The 21,426-nt window shown below is 41.1% G+C and overlaps 1 protein-coding gene across 4 annotated transcripts in view; it reads right to left on the bottom strand.

Moving 5' to 3' along the window:
• PKM (pyruvate kinase M1/2) overlaps positions 1-19,145 on the bottom strand; it is a 53,235-nt gene extending 34,090 nt beyond the window's left edge. The window contains exons 1-3 of one of the 4 annotated variants that reach the window (XM_029574381.1): positions 19,127-19,145; positions 3,050-3,225; positions 2,223-2,314 (exon numbers count right to left, since the gene is read on the bottom strand). In XM_029574381.1, the coding sequence (XP_029430241.1) occupies positions 2,223-2,314; positions 3,050-3,206 (249 nt within the window). In that variant the 5' untranslated portion in view covers positions 3,207-3,225; positions 19,127-19,145. Of the gene's footprint in view, positions 1-2,222; positions 2,315-3,049; positions 3,226-18,934; positions 19,093-19,126 lie in introns of those variants that run through there. The other 3 variants (XM_029574379.1, XM_029574380.1, XM_029574378.1) reach the window with 3 other exon arrangements.
• Positions 19,146-21,426: the final 2,281 nt, after the last annotated feature.

The following is a 21,426-nucleotide window of genomic DNA, read 5'->3' as shown; positions in this document are numbered from 1 at the left end:
TGATATGGTAAACAAACTCCTGGAACTTGAGAAATCAGAAGATCTGAGGGCTAGGAAGGGACTATTGAAGGCCCATCCACACCTGTTCTATCGGCCATCATGTTCTAGGTTTCTCCCATCCACACACCTACCCACAAGCATGATGTGGGGGTCCGAAAGAGTCCATTTAATGGTAAGGGAGAAGCTGAGAAATGAACTGGTGACCAAACACCTCACCATCTACGTTTCCTGTCATTTTGTGGTGTTGTGCCACTAGTCTTCATATAAATATATCTTGATATTTTTAGGCACGATCTTGTCTGACCATTGTTTACTGTGTTTGGATATATTTTAAAATTAATTTTGTATGCAAGTTTCTGTAACCTCAGTACAGATAATATTTTAACACACATTACTGCTGCATTCTGGTCATAAGGAGGATCCTTCCTCTTCCCATCCCAGGATAATCAAGCCTCAATTTTTGTTCCAGGTAAGTCAAGAATTTAGATTTACAGGAGGAAAGGCAGATGTGGATACGTTGTAATGTATTAATTAAAAAAAATTAAAAATGGATACCACAAAAGCTCACTACCATTGTTACCATCACTCATTGCATGTGCCTGCTTCCTAATGGAAGAGGAAAAGTTAGGTATATTAGCCATTTACAAGAGGGAGCAGATGGCATAGCATAAGACCTGAGATTAGGTATGAGAGAAGCCATTAGTTACCAGCCAAGCTGTAGGCTCCTGACCTTTGAAAGGCACATACATGTACACAGCTCAGCTTGGAACAGTGCAATCTATTTATAAAACAGGGGCTTGTCTAGCATGAACAGATTAAGTTTCTTGTGACCTTCTCAGCCGTGGCATCAAATGCCAAAGTGCAAGCTCTGTAAGAGCTTCAGCAGTACTCCAAGTACTAACTAGAAGGGGGTCAAAAGAAGAGAGGTCTCAAAGCAATGGGAAAAGCCTTACTTGCTGCCAAACAGAGAGCTTGATTTCCAATAAGAATCAGATTAAGTGCATTTTGAAATGTACAAAATGAGTCAAGATGAAGAGTTAATTTCAACCTAGTTTCCCAAAACTAAGACAATGGAAAAACAAACATACAAAAAACTATGTATTGGGATAAAAAGGACAGAGGAACATTTTAAAAAAATATGACAATGTTCATGAACAAAATTCTAATTTATGCATTTTCAAACAAATCTTAGATAGCAATACATGCATATCATTGAATGGGTCATAACAAAATTTTTTATACAATCATTCCTAATAAGTAAATCTTGTATAAAGAAAATGTTCTTACATTCTATTTACCCATCATTAAGTCAACCTGTTATAAAGTAATACAAAATTCTAATTTGATGCTAAAAGCATGGGTAATGTGCAAGAAGTCACTTAAGTCAAAACAGAAACAATGTTTGATTTCAGTGTTGTGACTTATTAGCTGTGCTTATGTAATTTGTTTAAAAAAGTCTATAAGATACAATTGAGGGGAAAATTTAGTTTCTTCATTCAAGCAGTGTGAAAAAGCCTTAGTGAAGTAGTAAAACTAGTAGGGCTGGACCAAAAAAAAAAAAAAAAAAAAAAAAAAAAAAAGAGACAATCCTAATGCATTTAGAAATCCTGTAACTTTGATCCACGTTTCTGCAGCTGTTTACACAGAAGCCACTATTGAATACATACACTATGTGTCTGATACTACTTAAAATGATTTGCCTGATTTAAATGTAGACCCATTTTCAAAATGATTTAAGACAATATGGGGAAAACATCCCCCATGATGAATAGGCTCAGCAAACAGTCCTAAATTAAAGACAGATGCCAAATTCCTATTGGACTCTACCCCCCACCCCCCCAAACAAAACCTTTTCCATTGCATGCCTCTGAGGCACGAGTACTAACTAAAAGGGCATGCTTGAAGGTGTGGCCATCGAAAAGTCAGATAGCACTATAAATCTCATCTGCCGACAGTGACCTTTCTTCTAATAGAAGAGCTTGCTTTCTACATGACTAATATTTCCATACCAAATACTCTGCAGTAAAATGTTGGCACTAAATGTTTGCTCTAGTTGGTGAGTTATATGGCATTCTCTTTCACTCTTTATACAAGCCAATACTCGAGACTGTGCTTAATTGATACCCATCGCAGCAAGTGCAAGCTGCACCTAGGAATGTTGGATAAGATGCAGTTCTCCCTCAAGTCACACCTGTCTCCCCTTTTGACCATTCCATGCTCACCTCATGAGTCCCATGAGAGAAGTTAAGACGAGCCACATTCATTCCAGATTTAATCATTTCCTTCAGTATTTCCACTGAGCGGGAGGCTGGACCTAAAGGAGACAAAAGACCAGCCATGTTTTTTAAAAAAAGTCCCAGACCTTCACTTATCCAGTTACTCTTCCTCCCAAAAGATTCACCTAAAGAAACCACTCTGACACAAAACATATGCCAGTTATGTTACTGCAAGCCACTACCATAATGAGGCACCCAAAATGTGAAATTCAGAGATAATGGATTTAGGAAACATGGAGGCAATTCCTAGCTCATGGTAACAGTTCCAAAAAAAAAAAAAAAAAGCCAAACATGACAGTAGTGCAAGAAAGTTACAACTTTCAAGGTAAGGGCTTTCCCTAACAGTTCTGTGGAAGTAGGGGCTCTTAACCCAGTCCTCAGGACATATACAGCCAGTCTGGCTTTCAGACCATCCACAGTGAATATGCACTGCTCTCCACCACATGCAAAATTTCTCAAGTACATTCATTGTACATATCCTGAAAACCACACTGCCTGTGTGGGTTAAGAACCACTGGGATAGACTTTTCCCCAATACTTTAAAATGTGGCATCTTTTGGCATTTCTTGCCTTCATCTGTTTCTCTCCTCTGAACACTGCAATTTTCCAAATCTTATATGTCCATTACCTATAGCTAAACCCACTTTCAATAAAGCCCTTTTCAATATATGTTTCACAACGTCTCACTTCTAAGCACTCTAGGTACCCTATAACCTCAGCCTAGATTTCAACTGTCATGAAAGATATCTCCCTCCATCTACCATGCTACTTACCAATAGTGCAGATGATGCCCGTGTTTCTTGCTACAATGGGCTCGGAGTCAATATCTAGCCGGCACAGGTGTTCCAAAAAGGTGTCGGCTGTGGCAGCATGGAGCTGCTGAGTCTGGATGAATGCACTCCCCACATCTGTGGTATGATGTTTCGACATGGTGACTTCAATTTTTTACCTAAAGAGAGGTAAAGAATCAGTTAACTGCAGTACAATATCCTGTTTCAATGGATGTTATCCTTAGTGCAACATTGTCCAGCACCACCATGAATTTACATTGTGTAGCATGTTCTCAACAGGTGTGTAGTACACTCAGTTGTGTCGCAGGGCCAGCAGATGGCTGCCTCCTTATCAACCTGGGAATTGGTTGACTTCTCTTTATAATGGGCCTGATGGGAAGCTACTCACTTCCTGGCCCAGTGTGAGGCTGTCCCTCCTTCACACAGATCAGAGTAAGACTGCCAGCTCCTGATGGGACACAAACTCTTTGCTGAGTCTGGGATTGATGCTGATCATCTCTTCACCTGTGCAGGGTGGGAGAGCTGGGAAGATGGAAGTAGAATGGAGAGGGCTGGGGTACACAGTCAAGCAGGGAAAGAGGGCAAGCAGATAATTGAAAGGAAGTAACTGGGGAAAAATGGAGGCATGGAAGGGGAGTGATGGGGTTCAAGAGCCATTGTTTGGGGAATGTGCATTTCTTCTGTCTTTGTACTTTGCTTAGCGTAGGCGGAAATATATTCATTTCCAGCTCTTCAGTTCTGCACTGCATGTAGAGTGGAGTTTTGAGCTTTCCATTGCAGTTTGTCTCCACATTTGTAACTTGTGAAAGTCAAATCTGTATGTGTGACTGAGGTGAGGTATTTTACTAGTAGGTAGGGATTTGTATCAATCCTTTTTGTTGCGTGCTCATTCTCAACAGGACATGCATTGGTGCTGCAATGCTACCTTTTCATAGGAAGGGCTATTGCTGTTTGAGTTTTTGAGATTAGTGTTGCAATGGGATGGAAGGTTTGCTACACATGTGCTGAGTTTTAAGTTTGTTTTTTTTCTAGGTTTTGTATTTTACAATTCACCTGACAGTAAGAGAGTTTGTGTTTGTTACTGAGATAGCACCAGAATCTCTTTATATAGTGAGTTGGATTTGAAATAACTTAGTTCTGCTCTGCATCCATTGGGGACGGGGTCCTGTGGATAGAGAGTATGTGTTTACATTTGGCCCTGAGATGGTCCAGTGTCACACCTGTAAGCATTATCTGCCAGGTGTGTCCCAATAGAAAAAAGGTTGAGAACCACTGTTCTATGCTACAGGGCTATTCCTCAGATACTGGGGACAAACTGGTTTTTCTCCTAGAAACCAATAAGGGCGTCACAAAATAGGAGGCTTAATTCCTTCTCAATGTTTTTGAGGATCAGAACTTAAGTCTAGGAGAACCACCTGCTTTACCTGCAGATGGACATGTTCCTGCTCTAATGAATGAAGCACATGGTAAGTTTTGATATGTATGAGCAAAAGTGAATTATGCTTAAGGTATTTCTATGTTAACTAATTCTAGTGAGTGCTGAAGGGGAGAGGGGCCTTTTGTAAGAAGCATTTAAACAATGATGTGCTACCAAATGGAAAGGAGACTGATCAAATGAGTTAAGCAGCATTTTAGACTTCCACAGGCCATACAGTGGGCTTTGATGTAATTACCTGCATTGAGCACTTAGAGACATGCAAATGAAATCTACCAGGACAGCATGAAGTTTTGACATTACATTAATGCAAACTTCTGATGTGCCTCCTGCAGACATTCCATACTGAACTCAAAATAGTACAAGTAATATCCCAAAGGCTAAAAACCTTTACTGGGACAGTGTGGAAAATATCAACTTTTGCAGTCAGTGTTATGAGGAATTCCCATTACAATGGAAAGCATATTGTAGCTGAAGACTAAAGTCTCAACTAGTATGTAAGATCACAACTGCAGAACTGAATCTTCACTTTCAAAAAGAGTGTTTATACCATTAGTTACCAGCTCATCTTACATCCAAAATATTTGAGTAACTGCCAGAATCTGATTTTTAAGAGTGGATGTCATGCAGGACAACAAGAGTGCTTTGTAATTTCAGCCAAGTGCAGTGAATCTCAAAATTTCTTACAAGTCATCAGTACTATGTAGATCATTCAAAATCTGTTTCCTTGTTTTTTGGCCTTTATCACTGCTGAAATATTTTATACTTTCAACAGGTGCATCCCATCTTATGGTTACACTGCTTTCCATACTATGGATCTCCTCAATAACACAATGCATGATATAGCAGCACCCAATTTACTTCGTTTATATATTGGTAGGTGTGCTAAAAAAAAAAGGAAGGAACCAACCATTCTGCAGAAATAAAATCAATGGGGGGGGGGGGGGGGAAGGGGAGAAATGGTGTTAATCTAGTTGATAAGTTATATAAATGTTGCAAGTTTGTATTTAGCCATTAAATCACAAAAAAAAAAAAAATTTGTGCTGATTTTCAAACACCACTTTGGACTGGTCTGTAGAGGAATAATTTGGTAGGTTAGGAATTATTTGAGAGTTACATTTCTGAATGTGCTCTAAATTTAAATTTATTCAAAAAGATCCCTTATTACACCCTACAACACTATAGAAAAAAACTGGAGAGAAGTGCAGAGTAAATACACTGAGGCAGATCATGTTTGCCTTTGGACCAGCAAGAGGCAGTTCCTAGGACCTAAAAAGGTATTTAGCAAGTCTGGGCAAGACTTGAGGGCCATGCCAGCAACACTGCAAATAATCTCCATGTTTAGCTTCATGTCCTAGAGTTGCTTACTGAATAAGGCAGGATTTCAGCCTGGAAACACCACACCTGGAATTTCAAAACATACAGGAGCTTGGTGAAAATCCAAGTTGGTTTTCTGAGAGCTGTACCACTCCCACTCCTTGCTATTGCCTCCCATGAATATACTGTCCCCGTAGTCCAAAATCAGGTAAAATTGTTTCCAGAGGAGCAAAGTGCTCCAGTTCAAAACCTGTTGCTCTGCAATCACACCAGAAAGTACAGTAGCCAGGTAGAGACCGATACAGCACATTAGCCATATGCTCTTCATGCAGGTATAGCATTACATATTTTCTCCAAAGAAATGCAAAAAAAAGTTTGAAGAGCTTTAAAGACATTCTAAAAAAAACCTCTGGGATGCTTGAAGGTTTGCACAATCACAGGATTAGATAGGACTATAAGGCTTCTTTGCTGCCATCTGAAAAGCATTTGAAGGGGTAAATCAGCCGTAGAAAATACCTGCCAATCTATTGGGTCAGTACAATACCTAATCACCTGGTATTAGGGGGAAGAGTGCAAGAAATGCAGAAATATAATATATCCCAGGTTCTCTTTTGAGAACATCCTCTGCAATGTCTATCACAATGGTATACTTACAGCCACTGAGAACGATGTACTCCTACACATGACCTTCCCCAACATGGTCTTGAAGCCTCAAGGTATGGTTCAGGATATACACAAGTCTTATACTCAAGAGTCTCACCTTGCATATTTTGTAAGCCAAACTTAAGCGAGGCTTCAGGACCAAGATGGGACATGGACAGCCAAGTTTACGCAATGCTGGCCAAGACAAACATTACACCAAAAAAAAAAAAATGGTGGAAGAGATCAGATTTAGTCCTCACACTCATTACTGATACAAGACTTTTCAATTTCCATTTTCTTGCTTTCGCATTTCGAGCCCCCAATGGAACATAATACCAAGACTCCAGCTCTGTGCTACTATCCCACTAGTTCTGACTGTTACTAAAACCTTTGAGATTGCAAATGGCCTTAATATGACCAATTTTGTATGAAGAATCAGAGAACCAGTTGGAAGTTATATTTTAAGTATGTCAGCTATTCAAAAAGAAAAAAAAAAAATGTTACCTAACTATAACAAGTATGGAAACCAAATATGTCCTCAAACAACTAATCTACTCATGCAATTTTAGACTTTGTATATTTCTTCATGCAAAAGCCAAGACATTGAAATGATCAATGCACAAGTGTCCTCAAAATAGGAGGGATAAATATCCAATACTCAAAATAAAAAATTTCTGAGTGCCAGAACACGGCATGTATGCCCGTTCTAAAGAAATTGTCCATCAAGAAGTGTCAAACAGGCTGATACAGTACAGTGCGCTCCGGAGCGCACAGTTAGCCTGCTATTGGACGCGTGTTTTCCCTTACCCTTTATTCAGCAAGGGGAGGAAAACGCGCGTCCAACCCGCGGCACCTAATAGCGACCTCAACATGTTGATGGCCCTATTAGGTATGCGCACAGGATACAGAAAGTAAAAATGTGCAGCCAAGCCGCACATTTTACTTTCAGAAATTAGTGCCGACCCAAAGGTCGGCACTAATTTCTTCCGGCACCGGGAAAGTGCACAGAAAAGCAGTAAAAACCCTCCAACTTAATATAGCAATATTAAGTCGGAGGTCCCGAAGAGTAAAAAAAGTTAAAAAAAAAAAAAGTTTGAATTCGGCCTGCGGCTGTCGGGCCGAAACCCGGACGTTCAATTTTGCCAGTGTCTGGTTTCTGAGCCCATGGCTGTCAGCGGGCTTGAGAACAGACGCCGGCAAAATTGAGCGTCGGCTGTCAAACCCGCTGACAGCCGCTGCTCCTGTCAAAAAAGGAGGCGCTAGGGACGCGCTAGAATCCCTAGCGCCTCCTTTTACCTGGATCTACCGCCGGACCTAATTTAAATACTGAATCGCATGCACCGGCGAGTGGCTGGGGCATTCGGCTGCAAATTAGCAAACTGGATACCTGAAAACCACCAACTGATGTCTATGCAGAACTGCAAATTTGTTATTCAAGCATAACAGAGTGGACCCTTTGGTCTCAGATGAATATAAAGAACTGAACTAATTCAAGGACAATGAAGATTTTGAACACAAATACCTTAACTCAATCCACAAGGATGCCATTAATGCATTTCATATTAGCAAGAGATTGAAATAAACAGCATTATTTCCTGGGTCCATCTAGAGTTAAGCTATACACTCCTCAAACTAAGTATGTTTAATGAATACTTTTACAATTGAGAATCAAATTTGAGTATTTAAATGTGACTACAATGACAATAGTCCTTGTAAGAATTCACTTTTACCAGCCTGGATATCCAGAGACATCTTTTTCACAGATAAAACTCCCAACATGTGATACTTTGGCATTGTGTGCCTATTTCAAGGGAATTATCTATGGAAATTTTTGATAACATGCTCAGTTTAATCTGACAGACATGTCTCATGAGGCACAATTACTTTTCTTCTTGGTGAAATATGCTCAAATAGCATACAAAGCTGAAACTATATGGAGTAGATTACAAAATTTTCATGGAAATATGATTTGCTGATGTTGGTTCTTTATGGAAACTCCCAACCCCCACTGATGATCCATTTATATAGTGCAGGAGTAGCCAACCCCAGTCCTCAAGAGCCACAAACAGGCCAGGTTGTCAGGAAATCCATAGTGAATATGAATGTGCATGAGACTGGAGGTAGTGCATTGCAGATTTATTGTGGATATCCTGAAAACCATTGACAAGTAGCATCATAGGTTAGCCTTCTAACTCACACACACACACTGTGCAAAGTGTCTTTTTTTTTTTTTTTTAATTTAAAGAAAGGACACAGCTACACTAACTGCTTTACCACATCCTCTTACAAATTCCTCAGTTTAAACTGTGCACCAAGTGAAAAAACACTCTGGTTTTAAGAAGTGTTACCTATTAGCTTCATGGAGGGTCCTCTAGTACTACTGGGAATGATTCCCACATTACCTGTTCCGTTCCACCCCATGCATGATCATCTCTCCTCTCAGCCATCTCTTCTTCAGAATGAGCCACCCTTATCTGTTTAGCCTTGCCTCAAAGGGAAGCCATTCCATCCCCTTTATCATTTTGGTTGTCCTTCTCTGTACCTTTCCTAGTTCTACTATATCACCAAGATGGGGCATCCAAAGGTGCAAGGTGCCATCGCACCATGGATCCATTTTATTTTTTATTCCTTATAAGCTTTTTGACTGCTGCTGCACAATGAGCAGACTATGAACCCTGTTTACCTATCCTTTCATTGCTGAGTGCATGAGAACAGTTTTTATGAATTATTGTGAGATTCAGTTAAAAGTAAAGTATTGTAGGCTCTCAATTAGACTCCAGCAAATCATTTTATAATGAAAAGTGATAAAGTTTGCCAATGTTCACCAGTTAAGAATCTTTTGCATCCCTCCCCTGTTCCAGCCATTAAACAGTAATCTCCAGCTATCAGATGATGATTTAAAACCATAAGACTAAGCTGGGTTTATAAAAGCCCATGTCCTCTAGTTAGAGGACTTCTATTCCAATAGACCAGAAAGGACCAGAACTCCCTCTTCCATCCCGCAGCTGTGAATGAAGCCCCATTGTGTCTCAAAGTCCACTGTCAAAGGGGCAATGAGGCAGCCTAGATACATTTTGAATGATCTGGAAGGCAAAAAAAAAAGCTGTAATCTTACAAGTTATTTCCACTCAGCAGAAAAACTAGGAGGCCTCATTTCTGGTAAGCATAAATTTTAAACTGTGAAACAATATACTTGAAAAATATACAGAATGGTAAAGGCATATAGTGTATGCAATTAACCACTTAAGCCTTGGAATACACACTCATGAAAGTTATGCCACATTATACTCATAGCAAAACTTATGAAGAACCGAATGTCATTTTTGTATAGTGATCTGGCAGTGGTAAGCCTTTATTAGAATAACTGTTTTAGAATGACAACCAAGATGATTTGAGTAACATGAAATTAGTCAGCCCTTTGGGAGTCAAATAAAGCTACTAATCATTAAGCCTTCCTGCACATCACAAGGGTGTGCCCTGCTATTGTGAACCTCACAGCAACACTTTGTTCCTCCTTGCAAGTACTGCCAGCCCAGCTAAGCACTCACCGCTTCTACGTGCAGCTCGTCAGGCAGCTCCTATGTTCATATTACAGCAAGCCACAGGCTACTTAGTTTACAACTCATAGGAAAAAGGATTCCTCCTCTAAACTAGGAAAATTACTAACTAAAAGAGAGATCACACATGCATTACAAGATGACAAGACAGCAACACGCTTGCAGATTGCTCAACCCAAGTTCTGTTCTTTCCTCTGGCAAGATTTCGGACATTAATTCTACAGCTTCCAGAGAGTTGGAGGGGAGGGTTTAAGAAAACAGAAGTTTGAATGTTTCAGCCCTTTACATCAGGAGACAATTCTGGGTTCCCATCTCCCATTATTTAGAAGTTAAAAGCAACAAGCATTTCTATTAGAAACCTGAAAGATTCCTGGCAGATATGCTCAATGGTACATACAGAAGGTGGATATTCAAGAGGTTTAGTTGTACATTCTCCTAGTGTAACAGAACTGCATACAAGGATTCTTGTTCAGAATAAGAGGCAAGTTTCCATTTACTTTTTCTGTAAAATATCTAGCCCTGTATTACCACAGTTATTAGGTTATCATCACTGAAGGCAAGGGATTTAGTTATCTTCCCCCCCTCCCCCCCCTCCATATGTTCTCAGCATTCAACATGGACTGCCCTACAATGCATATTCCTCAGATCAGTTTACAAGAGGTCCCAGTAAAAATGAATACAAACCCATCTCATCCTAAGCACTTTCTAACATTGTGAACCCCCCCCCAATAAACGTGCCTTGCACTGAAGAAATGTACTATACATTTGGTGGCTGCTATATGCTGGGCTCAGCTTTTACTTCCTTCAAAATATCCTTCCCCTTTCAAAAGCCTACAAAGGTAGTGTGCATGAGTTTATATTTTTGTGCGTATCCAGCAGCAGAGCCAGAAGGATACCTGTTCACAAAAGATATACATGGAAATTGAACGACAATTCAGCCAACACAGCTCAATGGAGTACAGCTTGGCTGGAATGAGTCAACTCATTCAGCATGCTGAGGCCTGATACAACTATTAGGTGTTTTCCTAATATAGCAGGTTTTGTTAGAGTACTGCTACTTTGTATCACTAATAAAACCCCTTTGCATCATAAGAAATTGCTTTCAATATATCAGGAGGTGCCCCATGAATAAAAAGGTGCATCTGCAATGAGAACAAAACCCATGACAGCAAATGAATCTGAGGGATGAAGGGAGAAACAGCTTAGAGTTTGCACATTACTTAGAGCAACTCCTCTGTACTATATGAACTCACCCTATCCCCAATGCTGTTTTGCAACTGAGGTAAAGGCATATATCCTAGTAGTTAGAGTGGCAGGCTGAGAAACAGGGAAGGTGGAGTTCAAATCCTGTTTGTTACTAATGTTTGTGATCTTGTACAAGATATTTAGCTTTTATTTGTACTTTTTTTTTATATACCAAAGTTTAGCTAGAGGCCTTCACTCCGGTTTACAGGTAAAACAATGTATTACAAGAGGAGTAACCACTGATATAACAATGTAACCAGTGTGACAATCTGTATGGTATAACAATATAACTGGTGCGACAATATATGGGCATGTTATGATTAAGTAATTGAATTGGTTATAGTCTAACTTACTAAGTAGCAACATCGAAACAGTGAATAGCTATCCGAAAATAGTTAACATTTTTAAAAATCTACCCAGTGGGTTAACATCGGCGGTAATATAACTATCTGTAATCGAGATTAGCGGTCCGTGATTTTATAAAGTGGTCTTAATTGTTTGTGTTTAGCGAATTCTGTCTTTGAAGGCTTGTTTGAAAAGCCATGTTTTGAGTTCTTTTTTAAATGTTTTGGTAGTGAGTTCCAGAGTTGGGGTCTGGCTATGGAGATAGCTCTTTTTCTAAAAAGAGTGTTTGGCAGTGGAGATTGATGGTATGTCTAGGTGTAATTTGCTAGTGGTTCTTTTATTGCCTTGGGATGTGGTTTTTTTTTTTTAATAATGTTTAGGCATGTTCCTTCACTGTTATATATTGTACTGTGTAAGATGATAGGGTTTTGTATTTGATTCTCTTTTCTACAGGTAGCCAGTGTAGACTGTTTAGCACTGGGGTGATGTGATCGGATTTTTTGTGACCGGTGAGGATTCTGGCCGAGGCCTTCTGCAGTAGCTGGAGTGGTCGGATAGAGGCTTTGGGTAGTCCTAACAATAGAGAATTGCAATAGTCAAAGCTGGTGAATATAAGTGATTGTAGAACAGTTCTGAAATCAGGGTGGTACAGTAGAGGTTTTAGTTTGAGGATTTGTAATTTGTGGAAGCCTTCTTTGATTTTGGTTGAGATGTGCCTTTGCCAATTTAGGGGCTCATTTACTAAGTATTTTTCCCATACATACAGAATAGGAGAAAAGCCTTAGTATATCAAGCCCTAAGACTGCAAGACCTACCTACTATATCTGAACTGTAACTCATCTTGAGCATTTGTTGAAAGCTGAATAATCAAATCCTATTTGAAATGGTTCTAAATATGCATCATTCAGATTACCAGATCTCCTAGAGATCTGGAGTTATCCAGGCATCAGATGAGATGTACAACAGACCATAGGATCTTGTGAGTTTATTTCCAAGGTCAGACTACAATCAAAAGTCAAATTACAATTAGAATTTTAAAATTCACAGGTTTCTAACATTCAGGACATGGCTAAACCTAAGCAGGCACCTTTTCATTATAAGCTGCTACTTACCCTCTTTTCTTGAACTGTCAACCACAAATTATACCCTCAATTACAGTGGCATCTGAACTGTCACACACACCCCTCCCCTATACCAGAAGGCAGATTTACCATTTTTCCTCTTTGCCTCTCTCCCCTCCTTTCAAACTGATTGGGAGAAAGCCTGCGCCTCCTCCAGATCCCCCTCACGATCTTTGGTTGATCCAAACTAGGCTGCAGGTAATACGCTCCCATGGTTCTCTCGCAGGATCCGGCAATATTCAGATTAGAATCTTTGTCAATTCACCAGCCTGGATGGCCCCTGTGGAACTCTGCCTGCAGCACAGCTCTGCACCAAGAGATCGAGCACTTCAGCCAGACCCAATTACGACTGCTGCAGCGTTTCATTCAGTACGTGCCTCTTGATCACAAGCACACCACAGCTCCGGTTCAGTAGCCATCCAGTGCTGGGTGAAAGGAAGATGTCATTTCTAAGGGGAAAACAGTCTGCTGGTTGGGTACACCCTGGAACTAGAGAGCCATTTCTCTAAATCATTTAATAAGGGTAGACCTCTTCCCTCCCTCAACTAGATGCACAGCAGGGGGCTGCCATTTATTACTTTTACTACTGCAGCTCAAGCAGTGGTACCAAGACTGGAGGCGTTAAAGCTTTCTTTCATCTACTGACAAGAGCTGCAGGATTTCCAAGTAAGCCCCTCTCCCCCCACACCATGTCTTGCCATCACAATGGCTGGAGTTACATTTGGGCAATGTACTTAATTGCAAGTTATGTTGCAATGTTTATAATATGCATGCAGAGTCAGGGTGCTTTATGTACAAATCCATGAACTAAGGCTTCAGTATGTGAGCAGTACTAGCGAGATTTTCCAGTCAACTACTGGTCCTCTGCTTAGGCCTCCAATTTCTTTTTTTTCAAATTAAAAAGGTTGCAGCTTTTAAGATCTCCTCTCCGGAAGCCACTGTGCTTTAGACGTACGAGTAATGCTTTCACACTATTCTGTGAAGGATCAGTCAGTGCAACTGCACCTCAATTTGTCTCAATAATGCAGCACATACTGTAAGATTTAAGATAACCCCCCACTCCCCCAGAACAAAAAAAAAACCAAACAAAAACTAAATAGAGTTTAATCACTAGCTTGGCTAACCAGATTAGTTAGCCCTGGATTTATTTTATTTTATTTTTTTATTTTCTACATAGTGAAAGTCACAGTCCAGAGCAATCATTTTGCACGAGGAATCAAAAGTCTGGGTGTCCCGCCCTCCCCAAAAACAAAATCATTCCATTTTTTTTTTTAATAGCCTTCCTGGAAGGAGAGGTGGTCTCCATGTAGGAAGTGACTATTTGGGTATGTTGTAGTATTGCATTGTAAAAACTTCAGAAAGCATACCAAGATGTTACAAGAGATCTACTGCTGCCTCTGCAATCAAAACTGTAAAAAAAACAGTCCAAGTGCAAATTACAAAATGTCAAACTCACATTCAAAACAAATCCTAGAAGGCATGACCATTGTAAAAAAAAAAAAAAAAAAAATGGTGGGGAGAGGTGGGGCACCATGGTGAATTTTGAATCTACATATTCATGGACCACAGAATAACCTAGAAAGGACATTCCTTTAGCTCTGGTGGAAGTTTTAATATGAAATAAGAATTCCTTACCCCATAACCCTTCCTCCCTCAACTTTGTATTTCTAAGCCCTGAAAGTTACTGCTTTACTTTTGCAGGTGAAGATGGCAAAAAGCAAGCAGGTCGCACGACATCTGTTTAGTCGACTATGAGGTCTCTATATTAAGAACACATTCAAATTACTCATGTGTGGTTTCAAGTTTGACATGCTAGATCAACACAAGATGCCAAGCAAATGTAAGAAATGCCTTCCTGCCATCTTAACATGCGCCCTTTTGCAAAAAAGGGATTTTTCTCCAGGGCTAGTCATTTAGGTCCATTAGGCCACAAATGTACTAGGACTGTTTTGTGCATTTTTCATAGCACACCTGCACTGTGCACATCACTATGCTACTTTGTAGTAAAGTAATATTTTTAGAACACTTAAATCAAGCCCATAGGGGGCTTATGCATTATAAAGAGTTTCTCCCGTTCTGTACCTGTGGAAACTCAGCTAAACATAAACCCCATGTCACTGGCTGACAGAGTGCATAATCACTAACAGCCATCAGGCTGTAACAGCAAATACAGCCCCCTAACCATCCACAACTTTTTTGCATGGATATTCTTTGTACATACATATTCATTCTAAAGATGCCAATCTCCTGTCCATTTACCTGCATGACTTGGAACCTGGCTAAAATAAGAAAAAAAAGTTACAGAAACCAGGCTAAACAGATAAAAGTCCCCAGAAATAGGGATGTGTTCACACAAGAGAAAGAAACTGACTGGCACAAGCTAACTCCAAGTCAAAACTATTAATACCAAATATATAAGCTCTACAGGCCTGGACAACACTAATAGCATCTCCTTGCCTTAACCCTCCCCCAGAAAGCAGACAATACAAGTGCAATGAGACAGGATTTGAGGACAGAAATAACTGATCACTCCAAACTCAAATTTATAGAAATCACAAACAAATATGGTGCAAGGATATTAGATACCCTAGGCAAAAAAAGTGAACATGCCCTATCCCCCGCCTACAGTGGCTGCATTCCCCTGTCCCTCTCTCCCCCCCATGGCAGCAGCATTCCTCTTCCACTGTACCTTTTTATCCCCACTCAAGCTACATTCCTCTCCCCAGGACCTGGTGGAGAGAGGGTGCCACCTGACACCCCTTCCCTCCTTAGCACAGGGAGCATTTTCACCTGCTCCTACCACCACAGGCATCTTTCAGTGCTCCCACAAACCCAGAAGCAATGCCAAATCTCAGTGACACCGAAAGCCACCACAGGAGAGAGCCAATAGAGCAAGGAAGGTAGAGGAAGTGGCAGGGAGCACATGAGCAAGCTCCTGTCACTATGGCAAGGCTCAGTCCCCAGTCCATTCCAGCCCAACCCTACTATCCCCAAAACTATGGTACTAATCCACCAGCTCTAGACACACCAAATTTGGATAGACTTAATTTGTTCTCCTATAGCATTTACATGCCCAGGGATCTAATGAATACCATCCCACAGCCTTTGCTCTCTGAAGAAATGAAGAGCTAATCTGATCTAGTTTAGCAAGCTTCATCACAACCTGTATGTAGGACAAGCAATGACCTTGACCTGCTCGAACCACATGATTTGGCATTGTGACCAGCCTTCGTTCATTTATAACTTCAGCTAAGAATAGCTACACAACTGACTTTTTTCGTCTTGGGGGGGGGGGGGGTTAGGAAGCAAGAGCTTTTAAAAATATTTCAGGGGTTCTGTGGTAGTACTTCAGTTAGATCTATAAATTCCCTGCAGAAGGTTGGGGGGTCCCACAAACACCTTTCACTGAAAAAAAGGTCACTTTATATATCATAAAACTAATTTCACCTTGTTCATTCTATCCAGCAGGAGGGATCTTTCATATAGAAACTACTACATACATTTATAATCAGGGCTTCCAACAACAAGGCAGCGATGACCTTAACCATGGCAAGCATCCAGAACTCAAGTCTCTGTTCTGTGAACTTTGGGAGGCACAAAATTATGCACAGGAGTCTATTTCTGCAAGGCAGAAACAGCAGCCTGAGAAAATGCCACATTTAGCCTTTAACATGGCTCAAACCTTGCAGAATGGAGCACACTCGGGGCCTCGTGTAGCAAGCATTGTTCCCCATAGACACAGAATGTGAGAAAGGCCTTAGTAAATCAGGCCTGCAGAGCGCTACCAATGCCGCTAAGCATTTTCATGCAGCCCATGCTGTGCAGAGGAAACCCTTTTGGGAGGCTGAGGCATTAATCCCCCCCTCCATGGGTGTGACCTTTATATAGTACTGCTGTGGATTAAAAACTGGAAAGGACGATCAAAGGCTTCTCTTCTTGCCAGTCTGAAAGAAAAAGAATCCAGCCCACATAGAACTACAGAAAGGCCACACCCCATCGAAATAATTTCTTAGCATGTCTGAGGCAAACAGAATAACTGGACTGTTTTATTAATGTTCTAATTCCTAGCAAGATATACTATGAAATACCCAGAGTAGAAATGGATTCTAATGGATGCAGCAGACCATCCTCAATGCATACAGTCATGAAAATACCACCACCCTCCCCAGTCCCCCAGGAGGTACAAAGCCTCAGGCAAAACCAGCCAAGAGCATACATGCATCTTTACAGATACCCAAGTATTTTATTTAAAATTTGTCTAAATATACAAAAAAACAAATCTCTAGTTTAATGAAAAATAAGGTTTTTATTAAGACTGTCAAGTGTTTATATTTGAAGCATAAAAATGGGATCCATCACAGGAAAAAACCAGCAGTTAAGTCAGGATCTGAAATGAATAGTAATGCAGTTGGCAATGTTGCTTAATGATTTTTTTCTAGATTTGAGATTCAGATGAAACCAGCTTTCAAATACAAGTGGGTGATTGTACCATATAATAGTTCACTACACTGAACCAACAAGCCCTTTAGATTCCCTGAACCTGTCAAAGTGACAATACCAGACTACATCAAATATCTTCCAAAATTAACTGTCAAGAATTCTGCAGAGGAGTTTACCATTTTAACAAGCTTTAACCAATAATACAGACTAGAGACTGTGCAAAGGCATAATTGGGTCCAAACCATGGGATCAACAATATATACACCTAAGATATGGTTTCAGCCTCTCAAAAAAATATTGTTCATTTTGAAATGAGATACCATTACTGTCATTTTCTGACCAGCACTGAAAGTTGAAGGGCTTCCAATCTAATCTTAAGAAGGATCCCAACAATACAGCAATAAGGACTCATGCAATGCCTCCTCTAAGCAGAATTCAGAGACACTTCATGCAGACACAATCTGTATAAAATTCTGCAGCAAGAATAAAATGCTAGGTCAATAAGCTTCCTACATTTCCATCTTGACAAAAAAAAAAAAAAAAAAAAAAATCACGCGAGGATTCTAATCTATATTTCCATAATCTTTCAAGAAAAAATAACCTGAAACTGACTCACAATCTAACAGATTTTCGTTAGTGTACATACAGCACACCAACTTCAGACATTTTCCAGAAGTTAATCAAATTAAGACCGATAAATCGGAACAATCGCCCCAGCATTAGGGCGTAAATCATGTCAAGGTCAAAGAGCAATTTAAAGTTTTTGTCTAGGATTATACTGCAGTAAACGGCCTCCTAACGCCCTTTAAAGATCTAGAATGCTCTGCCATAATGATTTCAGGAAAAAAAAAAGAGAGAGGTGGCTTGGCGGTGGAGATTGTGAACTAGAAAATAAACAGATGGACAGGAGAGCAGAGCTGGCTGCGTTTGAGACAGAGGCTCCGAAGGGCTCCTCTATGAGGAGCACAAGCAACGGAGCCTCCACATCCCGTAACGCGAGGAGTCACTGTCCTTTCAGATCGGGTTCCCCCCTTTAGTTTATTAACAAAAAGCCTGCTGAGCCTTATTTGTTATAGGCAAACAACCAGGACGCAGCTAAAGCCCTCCATCATCATCATCATCAGAACCCTCTCTGCAAGCCAAGCACACAAAGTGCAACTCGAAAACCATAAAACAAAAAAAAAAAATGGGAGTCAGCCAGAAATATTGTAACTATTTATCTCACCGGAGGCCATAAAAGAAACACATCATGGTTTTCGTGTTTCAATACCAACTCCCCAAACCTCTACTTTACTAGGTAAAGATGGGAGGAGGGGGGGGGTTTGGGGGGGGGGGGGAGGACTAGATTTAGGTACAGGGCACTAAATCCTACAGGCGCCCATAAACCGCGACTTTTCCTGCTGCTCTTTGATTTCCGGGGACGAAGCCCCCCCCTGCTCCCGGTTCTCCGCCTAACGGGCGCCATACTCTTAAGAGCCCGCAGAAGGAGCGGGCAGGTGGGGACCGCTTGATTGAAATGCCGAGGAGCGCGTTATCCGGGCGCGCGCGCGCGCTGACGCAGCCCTTTCTTCGGCTCCGTGAATTCCCACTCCCCAAGTATCGTGGGAATTTTAACAAAGAACTACAACTGCCAGCCAGACGGGCCCGGCATTTAGGGTCTGACCCTAGAGCCTCCCCCCCCCCCCAGTTTCCTCCTTCCTGCACCAACTCCCATTCCGTGCCCACGAGGACCCACCCTCCCTCCCTCCAAACCACTCTGTCCGCGTACCTCCTTCGCCTGCCGCTGCGATGTCCTCTCTCCCCGAGCACCTCAGCTTCAGTGCTACCAGCGCCGGCCGCCCACTCAAGGTGAACCCTCTGCGAGCTGCCGCACTGCCTCACCACCGAGAGATCCCTCCGCCGACCCTCTTCACTTCCTTTACAGTTCAGTAACGATTTCATGTAAACCGCGCCTTACCTCGGTCCCTTCTTGGCCTCCAGTCTCGCATGGTCGTAACAATGCCGAGGGGAAGGGGAACCGGTGAACGCCCCAAACCTCCTGCGCTAGGACTATATGTTTAGCGGATAAACACAGCGGATGAAAAAAAAAAAAAAAATTATGACGGGCGAAAGTGATCCAACCAACCAGCGCGCGGCAGCCTGCAGGCACGCGGATGCCATGCAGCCGCTACCGCTGCAGTAGTGACGTCAGACTCTTAAAGAGACATCTTCGATCCTTTTATTGTTTAATCCATAGTCAGACTTCAAAAGGCATGACTGCATCAAGAATGAAACCTGGTTCAGTTGGCTTCTGAATTCTCTGTTAATTTCTATGGTCACCTTGTCTTTCTGGCGTTGAAAAAAAAAAATAGTAGCTTGGAGCTGGATGAGTAATGCAGTACAGAACAGTAGCTCTGTATACGTTTACTGCAGAAGCTAGGCACAGTTCATATATAATCATAAACTCTTCTCTTTCCTTCCTTATAGTTACTGATTAGTAACCTGCCACAGAGCTTATCACAGTCTTCATCCGTCTTCATTTAAAGGAGCAGATCCCGGGGCTCCCTCTCCCCCTAACCCCCCCATTTCTAAGTACCGTACTTTTAAAATCCCTTTTCTTAACCTGTGGTCTATTTCAGAACTGAATTCAGTCATATCCAGAACAATTTATACTTCTTCTCTCTTTGTAAACCTGCCCCCCTCCCAAAAAATATAGATGATGTTTTTTTAATAAAATATATATTTTAATTTCTAAGACGTGAAATATTAAAATAATAGAAAAGGTTGTAACTTTAGTGCTCCCTCCCCTCCATAAATCTCGTTTGCCCAACCAAAATATAGATGCTGTTTTTTAACAATAAAATATATATTTGAATTTGTAAGAAGTGAAATATTACAATTATAGAAAAGGTTGTAACTTTAGTGCTCCCTCCCCTACATAAATCTCATTTGCCCAGCCCAGGACAACATTTCAGAATTCCGCACTGCCCTGGCTCCACGCCGGGGCTCCGTGACATACTCACAGTCACACTGTAAGCCCTAATGAGCTCAAGGATTGAGTAGGGTGGGAGATACAACACAGCCATGTAGAAACAGAGGGCTCAGACTCTGCAGCCGCTTTCCCCAGCAAGTGTTCTTTCTTTCAGCACACCAGAATTAAAGGTGATATTGGTACAGTCCCAAGAAATACAGGGCTAACAAGAGGAAATTTTACTGGGAGGACTAGAAGTTTTCCTTTGTTAATTAACCTTTTTCATAGTGTTTAGTAATCCTTTGTTTATTAAATATGTTCAATGTATTTGACTTAGGAAACCTATTTTCCTGCATACTCTGTTTTTAATGTAAACCGGTATGATTTGTATCTGATACAAGAATGTCGGTATATAAAAATGCAAAATAAATAAATAAAATAAATAGAAGGACTTTTCTTGAAAAGGATGGGAGTGCCCTTTAATGCTAATTTATCCTCTTCCCTGTATCATTCCCTCCAAAGACTTCAGTTCACTCTCCCTGATATTTGTATTACTTTATTATATCTATCGCATTTCAGACCTGATATAACAATATTTCTTTTGGGCATAAAACAGAAGAAAGAAAGATTTTGTAAGTCAGGACCAGGGGCATCGTTAGCTCCGGGTACAAAGGGACCATGTCCCAAGTCTCAGCCATGCCTCCTGCTAACTTTTTTTTTTTCAGGAGACTATAGAGTCTGTGAGGCCCCCATGGCCTAAGGAGGCTGCAGCTGCCTCTGTCAGGCCTACATGGGGAAAGGAGGCGGGTACAGCTGTATAGGCGAGGTTCCTGCTGGGAAAGAAGGAGGCTGCAGCATCAGCCAGTCCTGTGTGGGGAAAGAAGGAGGCTGCAATGTCTGCTTGGCTGGGCCTGCATGGCTCAAGGATGAGACTGCTGCTTCAGCTGCTGAAGAAAGAAAGCTGCTGCTGACTGCACTCTGCATATTCTTGGGGGAGAACGAGAGTGAATATGTGTGTGTGAGACAGAAAGCATATGTGTGTGTGTGTATCTGAGAGAGATGTTGCAGGGACCAAGGAGGAGAATGCTGTTTCCTATTATGCCCATGGTATTTCTAATTCTGGTTTTCTGTAAACCGAAGCGATATGTACTTGTACATGATCTTCGGTATATAAAAGCTTTTAAATAAATAAATAAATAAATAAATATATGTTCCAGAGAGAGAGTGTGCATATGAAGGAGCATGTGGATGTGTGAGAGAGAAAAAGCTTGTGTACTTGAGAGAAAGAGAGAGCCTGTGTGTGTGAG

This window comes from Rhinatrema bivittatum, chromosome 13 (assembly GCF_901001135.1).
Source record: "Rhinatrema bivittatum chromosome 13, aRhiBiv1.1, whole genome shotgun sequence".
NCBI lineage: Eukaryota > Metazoa > Chordata > Amphibia > Gymnophiona > Rhinatrematidae > Rhinatrema > Rhinatrema bivittatum.
The sequence above is the reverse complement of the archived record's forward strand: the minus strand, read 5'-3'. Positions and strand labels throughout refer to the sequence as shown.